Raw genomic sequence first — 7803 nt, 5'->3', positions numbered from 1 at the left:
TATTTAGTCTCTGTCCGCTCTACAACTATTGTACGTGAGCGGCTATAGTGTTATTAAAATATAAGAACAAAATATAAACGAGAATGTCCTCAAAGATATATTGATAGACGCCGCAAAGCAATACATTTCGCCGCCAGCCTTTACGACAAAATCAATTTTATAATTAAGCTAAATTTTAATACTAAATTATAATTCATTCTATACGAATACAAATATTAAATTGATTATCAATTTAGGAGCAGTGATAAAAGTACAAATTACCTACTTGTCTTTTAGTATCTTACCCTCTGCGTTGTCATAGTTACCATAATTTATCGATTTATCAAGTATTTTAGGTGAATTCATGAGAATCTAAACAAAATGGATTTTGTAGTAGATAAAGTATCAGAAGACTCATTCTTTATTAATGTGTTAGCTGGATTGCCTCAGCAGTTAGGTAAGAAATATTACAAATAAGATATCCAATATGATTAATTTCTTATTTAAGATAAGTTTAAAAAGCTCGGCATAATATCCCGTCATTTATCGCGGAAGCTACCAGCTTCGCATTCGGAAATCTGTGCATGGGAACAGAAACAAAGCATTCTTCTACCTGAAGATCTACGTAACTTTTACAATTCCTGCAACGGATTCCTGTTCACCTGGACGTTTAGATTCGGCAGTTAGTATAATTTGACATGCCTATACTCACCAGCACTATTCATCACCAACAGATTTTAGATGCAGCCAATGAAGTTACTGGTCGCCTACAGGAAGTTAAACAGGAATTCGAGAAGAAGAATCCACCACTCAATCTAAGTGGGGACTAGAGTCAGAAATGATGCAGGTGTAGAAACAAGTATTTGAACGTTTCCGGAATTACGATTTGGGTACTGCAACTAGTAGACTGTTGAGCTACCAAAGGCTTCGGATGAAAAATGCAAAGTAAAAAATAGTATTCCAAAGGAGCACCTAATTATAATTTGGTTTCTAGGTGCTATTGGTCTATTTGAATTCTCGGTATTCTCCCACAATCTGGGTTACAACCGGTCCACAAGAATTTTACTTCCTGTCAGACGATTTTAGAACCTATTTCCGCATGTTGCTCGTCCACATCGGCATTCCAGGCTGGCAGCTTTTATTCACACCACAAGGCGTTCCTCAATGGGCCGAGGTACATTACATTTAATTCTCTAACTCTACGCACATGCAAGCACAATCAATTCGGCATTTGTTGCAGAATCTATTAATCCAGCTGCTGGTGCCGCACTTAATCCAGCCAGGTCGCCGTCAGTCTACAAAAAGCAAAGAGAAAGAAATCACACAAGAACACTTTGAGATACCTGTGAATAGATTGGACCTCACTTTACTTTTAAATGTATCTTCCACGATTGCCGCATGGTTTTGCCGCGTGTGGTGGAAAAAGAAAGATGCGCTGATAACGCCAACAAAAACAAAACGAGATAAGAGCGACAAGGAGGCGTATTTACAATGAGTCTGCGAAAAAGTTTCACAATGCTTAAATCTCCAAGCGCAATTGTCAGCACACCAGTAGAAAATGGGTGTACTGAAGTGTGCTAACGATTTCCGATCAACTTATAATAATGATGGGAAAGTGTCGATTTGTGTCGAAAAGTCAAATTCCGGCGGTGTAGTAGACTCTTTCTTGTAATCCTACCCTAATAACTTCTTTACGACGAAATTAGTTTTCGAAATCCGTATCAATCGATTGACTGCCATCAGCTGGTTGAATGCTCTCGAGCAACTGGCGCGCGCCTGGTAAGAAGTGTTTATATCAGTTGTATACAACGCAGGGCTGTCGATGGGCTGTTGTTTGCGGGATGAAACGAGCAGCCGATGTTAATTCCAGGAATTCCGGATGGTGTACAGGCGGCGGAACTAACAAATTTTTGAAATGGAGACGACCGATGATCGCCTCGTACGTTCGTTGTCAAATTCGGGATTTGGCATTTGTAGTTTCCCATCCATTCGAATGCCATAATATCCGCGCACATATTCTGCAGCGCTTGATAATAAACTGACTCTTTTAAACTATATGGTTGTGACCGTTTTGTTTAATTTAGTCTTTTTCTTGCTCGAAGCCTTTGTTCTTTTGTAGTTCCAGTGAGCAATTCCTGCTCGGCCAGAAAAGGCGCCTGCTCTAGTCAGCGCGAATTACCAGCCATCCGCCTGGAGACTCATACAAATGCCAATATGTAGTAATATTCGTGGACGCTATACAATTCCAACTCAAATCCACTGAGCAGATACATAATCATAATCCGTAAAGTGTGATATATAGAATCACGTGCCAAGCGAAGCGGGTGTGGCGTGCCGAGACTAAGGTTGCATTACTTGTGAAGTTAGCAGAAGATATGCATCCGCACGTTCCGCTTCATCCTGTAAACTGGTAGACTCTTCTAACAAGTGCGCCAGTTTTGTCACGCTGGCTCTCGCGCGGTGTGCCCGCACAGTTGCAGAGGTAGCAAATGCGCATACAATGCGTGAAGAATAATGTCTTGTTACGGGGCGTGCTTTGTTGGTTGTATAACATTGATTTTGTGTCGTAAGTGCTGGCGGCGGGGTAAATTTAACTTCAGGCAACAATAACCGGGACGTGCGACGGTTTGCTATGCTATGGCTGCCCACGTATAATAATTGCAAGAGCAGATCGTGACAAAATACGGTGATGTTTTGCACAATTCGATGAAAATCCGGAAGCGATTAGGCGGTCACCATGTTGATATTTGAGAGAGAACTTTAAAACGTTCAATCATATTCTCGAAGTAAACTAGAGCGTCGTATCTGGGTTTGATTTTCATTAGCGTGGAAACGGGAAACAACCGTTGATTTATAAGTGGTTCAAACCCAATTATTGGAGAATTTTCAACTTCGTATATATAAATTTTTCACATAACATATGAATCGATTTATTACACTTACACAATGCTTGTGTTCCCCATGTGAGTCGTTTTAATCATCACAAAGATCAAATCCGATGCAATTTTAATTTAGCGCCGTTAACGCTGTACTTCGGGTGTTACTGACAAATGTTCGTCGCGTTTATGAACAAACAATAGTAGTGTTTGATATAGCACACGTACGAATTTTATACGTGAATATATCGCCACTATTTCTTCTGCCTGTACCTCCATGGATTGCGCACCGTTCGAGTATAACGCACGGGCTTCCTTGTCGAGTTCTTCTTCGACTTCATGCAGCATACCAACCACACGCTGTTCACTGACATCGGGATACAAATAATATCCGTACTGCATGCCTTGAAAATCTTCTTCTTCATAAACCATAGCTCTGTGCATATAAAAATACATTTATATAAAATTGATCCATTAAGTTAGACTTACTTCTGAATATAATCCTTTATAATATCCAGTAGCTTATATATGGCAATACAAAATGCCTTAAGAGTACGGTCCTCAATGAGGTATGGTTTGTGCAGGTACAAATTAGTAAAAACTGTTTGAGCCAATGAATGTCCTTCCAGCCATGATACCATGCATGCCAAAGTTGTATCAATTATTCCAATTAAGTCTGAATTACTTATGCCCCATAACAATAAACTTCCATCCTATAACAATGTTTAAAAGATATTGCCATTCTGGGTTGCTATATTCACTTACTTCAATTGATTGATCAAAAGAGTTGGCTTTCTTGTTACCCCTGTTGCATAGCATGCCTGCATCCATCTTTGGATCCATCATCTCAATAGCAGACATAGCTTCAAAAAGACCAAACAGTGTGTCATGAAGCAGTTCTCCTAGTTCCAAGTCAGCAAATTGTTAGAGTCTTAACTATAAGATGATGATAATAATCAGATTTTCCTAGCAAACCCTGAACTGATGTGTGAAACTCTTTTGTTATGTCCACCCAATTATACTGGGCTTTGGTACCACCATTGGACACACTATTAGCTGCTGTCATTGATGGTGACATCACATTACCTTGCATGTCTTGGATATCATTTGTCGTTACTTCTTTTGTATACTCCATACTTACATTACACTCTGGAATACCTTTTGAAGTGGTTCTAAAATTTGATTGTTACACTTGAAATGTAATGAATCAAGCGTCAAGTGTGCTTCACTGTTGATCCCATTTGGTATATTCAGTATGGTCGGGTTTTGTGCATGTACTTCAAGCAGAATTATTAATTTCTCAAAGTGTCTATGGGCCTTGGGGAAACTGTATGACAATCAAAATATGTCAAATTTCCAAACAATTATGTTATGTAGTGTATGGTGTTTTCACTGTGCGAATGGTTCGATGACTTTTTAGTTATTATTCTTCCTGACAACCACGAAAACTTCTATCGCTTCCAACGTTCTTTTCATTACACATTTCCCTAGAGGCCATATGCATGTTCATAACCTAAAAGTATACAAACAACATATCTAAAGTTTACAATAAGTTCTATTCCTGAAAACTTCATTTTCCAAATTTATATAAATTCAGCAATAAATGAATGGATCATTACATATATGACCCAAAATTTAGCGCTGATTGGTTAATCACGAAAAATTCAGGCTTTCAATTCTTCGAACCGCAGTTTAGTATAATTTACAGATTGAATTATATAGACCTGAGTGTGACAAGTGATAAATGTATATAAATATATAATAATACTTTTATAATTCTTTTATATCAGATAAAGGCGTACAGTAAGTGTTTACTTTACTTAGCTTGTTATTAAATGCATATGTGTATGGATGTGTGTATTTCAAATTTGGCGCCTAACCTGCAACTGATACATTCACCAACACCATACCAACACCAACACCATACTCACGAACACGAATCCCTCATCACAGGACGTTCGCGGCGTGATTGATATAGACAGGGTCGGGTTTATTTTAAGTGTCAGTTACAAGGGTGGTACTTTTCTGACATTTTAATTGTGTGAAGGTACGTGCCGTACTCTTTACCGCTCCCTTAGCTGAAGATAATCCTGAACACAAGGTAATGCTTTAATTAGTGATTGCTTGTAAATTTTTTTTAAAGTAAATGTTTTTACATCACATCAGTAAATGTTTTGATCCAAGAGAAAAATACTGATTTGGTTCTAATAATAAATAATATTTTATTTTATTTTAATTCAATACTATGTACCAATATTCTTTAATAGATAGAAATTTATCTAACAGTAGATTTAAATTGGATTTTAAAATACCTGAGTTTGTTTATATTACCAGTAAATTACAATTATGAAATAAATTAACAAGTTGATTTGCAACGTTATGCAATTAACTATTATACCCACAGGTATATTTCGGATTTCTTGCACGTATTATAGACTTTCGAAAGTATTTATCAACTTACCCTTCTACTAGTTTGTCATACTTCTTGAACTTTTCATAAGTTTTTTTTTCGGTTTATAACGTCTGACGACGCTTTCTGGCCAGTGTTCTCCAAATTTCTCGGTCGTTCCAGTCCCCTTCCGTTAGGCTTCGTTCTCGCATCGCTGTGCCGATGTCATCTTTCCATGTTGTTCGTGGGCGGCCCCTCTTCCTTTTTCCCTCTGGAATCCACTTTGTGATCAGCTTTGGCAGCCTATGATCCTACATTCTTTGTACATGGCCATGCCAAATTAACTGCTGGGTTCTTATCGCATCTTTTATTATGTACGTGGCTTTCATTATAGCGTGGATTTCCTCGTTTCTTATATGCTCAAGGCGTGATCTTCTTGCACATCTAGGGTGTTCAATTTAGTTTTGTCAGAGTCATGCGCCTAACCTGCAACTGATACATTCACCAACAAAGCCCATACACCATAGTCGTGCATCACACGAACACGTTTATTGCGGCGCAACCGTGCCGTCGGACTTGAAGTTTCAAGTGACATATACAGGACGTTCGCGGCGTGATTGATATAGACAGGGTCGAGTTTATTTTAAGTGTCAGTTACAAGGGTGGTAGGTACTTTTAAATGGGATTAATTTTTAAAAAAATCGGTTTTTTCTGACATTTTAATTGTGTGAAGGTGCCGTACTCTTTACCGCCCCCTTAGCTGAAGATAATCCTGAACACAAGGTAATGCTTTAATTAGTGATTGCTTGTAAATTTTTTTAAAAGTAAATGTTTTTACATCACATCTGTAAATGTTTTGATCCAAGAGAAAAATACTGATTTAGTTCTAATAATAAATATCTAATATTTTATTTTATTTTGTCATGTCAAACTCAAACCAAAAAGTTTAATTCAATACTATGTATCAATATTCTTTAATAGATAGAAATTTATCTAACAGTAGATTTAAATTGGATTTTAAAATACCGGAGTTTGTTTATATTACCAGTAAATTACAATTATGAAATAAATTAACAAGTTGATTTGCAACGTTACGCAATTAACTATTATACCCACAGGTATATTTCGGATTTCTTGCACGTATTATTGACTTTCGACAGTATTATCAACTTACCCTTCTACTAGTTTGTCATACTTCTTGAACTTTTCATAAGTTTTGTTTCGGTTTATAACGTCTGACGACGCTTTTCTGGCCAGTGTTCTCTATATTTCTCGGTCGTTCCTTCCGTTAGGCTTCGTTCTCGCATCGCTGTTATACGATGTCATCTTTCCACATGTTGTTCGTGGGTGGCCTCTTCATTTTCCTCCTGGAATCCCACTTTGTGATCTGCTTTGACAGCTAAGTCCTACATCGCTTTGTACATGGCCATGCCAATTAACTGCTGTGTTCTTATCGCATCTTTTTATTGTGTACGTGGCTTTCATTATAGCTGATGCGTTCCTCTCGTTTCTTATACCATGCTCAAGGCGTGATCTTCTTGCCGAACGATCTTCTTGCGCATCTGGGGTGTTCAATTTTGTTTTGTCAGATTCATTGATTGTCTATATTTCAGCACCATACGTAAGGTATCTACCAGTGTTGTTATAGATTCTTAGTTTTTCTTCCTTTTGCGACACATGTGTTGACCACAAATCCCATTTAGCATTTCTGATTTTCTTAGCCTGGTTGATTCTATGTCTTATGTTCGTGGTTTCTCTCCCATCCATGGTTATGAGATGGCCTAGGTATGTGTACTCATCACATCATTTTGTTACCATGGAGTTTTCTAAGATCAAATCATCCAGTTCTCCGCCCACACATGTACTTTCGTCTTACACACATTCAGTTAGTGTACAGTGTTCTATCATCCAGTGGGAATCCCATGGTGTTGCACTACTTTTTCCATGTGTTGAGGGCTTTCTCTATGAACAGCCTGAAGAGTATTGGTGACAAACAGCAGCCCTGCCGCATGCCCTTTGACAGTTTGTTGGTATCGGATAATTGATTCCTTAATTTTATCCGTGAATTGCTGTCATTGTATAGATCTTTTATTGCATTAGCTATATTGCGATTTATTGAGGACTCTTTTAAAACAAAGACGTGATCATTGCACGATCTACCAGCTCTAAAACACGCTTGTTCTTTTGGTTCTTTGGGGGAGTATTCATCAGCGACAATGTTCGTGAGGACTTTCGTGTAGAGTTGTAGAGCCTACTTAGAGTACCACTTACTGAGATAGCGCGATAATTATTGCAATCTCTTCTTTCTCCTTTTTTGAATATGGGTGTAATGTATTCAGATTTTACTTCGTCTGGCACGGCTTCCCCGTTCGTCAATTTTGTATAAAGTTTCGCTATCATCTCATACAATTCAGTTGGTGCGTGCTTGATTAGTTGCGTCGGAACTAATATAAGTTAACAATAAAAAACGCATTCCTTTTAGTGAGTGAAGTTTGTATGACTGTATACTTTTATTGTATTTTTATTTTATTTTAGGGATTTTTAGGAATGTTTAATTAA

The 7803-nt window shown here is 37.8% G+C and overlaps 2 protein-coding genes and 1 pseudogene across 2 annotated transcripts; 1 reads left to right on the top strand and 2 right to left on the bottom strand.

Annotated features, from left to right (window-relative positions):
• Positions 1–251: 251 nt before the first annotated feature.
• Positions 252–1446, top strand: LOC135802703 (uncharacterized). The gene is given in 6 exon segments (XM_065316315.1): positions 252–436; positions 488–661; positions 721–755; positions 974–1153; positions 1220–1348; positions 1351–1446. Coding segments are annotated over 6 exon segments (690 nt in total). The 5' UTR covers positions 252–360.
• Positions 1447–1570: 124 nt separating this feature from the next.
• Positions 1571–2942, bottom strand: LOC135802702 (N-alpha-acetyltransferase 35, NatC auxiliary subunit-like; annotated as a pseudogene).
• Positions 2943–2999: 57 nt separating this feature from the next.
• LOC135802705 (N-alpha-acetyltransferase 35, NatC auxiliary subunit-like) lies at positions 3000–4532 on the bottom strand. The gene is made up of 4 exons (XM_065316317.1): positions 3831–4532; positions 3621–3786; positions 3345–3568; positions 3000–3291 (listed from the first exon to the last, which is right to left on the bottom strand). The coding sequence occupies exons 2-4, from the start codon at positions 3714–3716 to the stop codon at positions 3000–3002; spliced, it is 612 nt and encodes a 203-aa protein (XP_065172389.1). The 5' UTR covers positions 3717–3786; positions 3831–4532.
• Positions 4533–7803: the final 3271 nt, after the last annotated feature.

Source organism: Atheta coriaria, unplaced genomic scaffold (genome assembly GCF_025399875.1).
Source record: "Atheta coriaria isolate IRGN ID8LTWV9N9 unplaced genomic scaffold, Caltech_Dcor_3.1 hic_scaffold_46_pilon, whole genome shotgun sequence".
Lineage (NCBI taxonomy): Eukaryota > Metazoa > Arthropoda > Insecta > Coleoptera > Staphylinidae > Dalotia > Dalotia coriaria.
The sequence above is the reverse complement of the archived record's forward strand: the minus strand, read 5'-3'. Positions and strand labels throughout refer to the sequence as shown.

What these genes read in the sequence shown, in the direction of transcription:
- LOC135802705 (XM_065316317.1), bottom strand. Translation starts at nt 3,716, where the DNA reads ATGTCTGCTATTGAGATGATGGATCCAAAGATGGATGCAGGCATGCTA. An exon ending in CTTTTGATCAATCAATTGAA is followed by an intron (nt 3,569 to 3,620) that starts GTAAGTGAATAT and finishes ACATTGTTATAG; the next exon opens with GATGGAAGTTTATTGTTATG. An exon ending in ATAAAGGATTATATTCAGAA is followed by an intron (nt 3,292 to 3,344) that starts GTAAGTCTAACT and finishes TTATATGCACAG; the next exon opens with AGCTATGGTTTATGAAGAAG.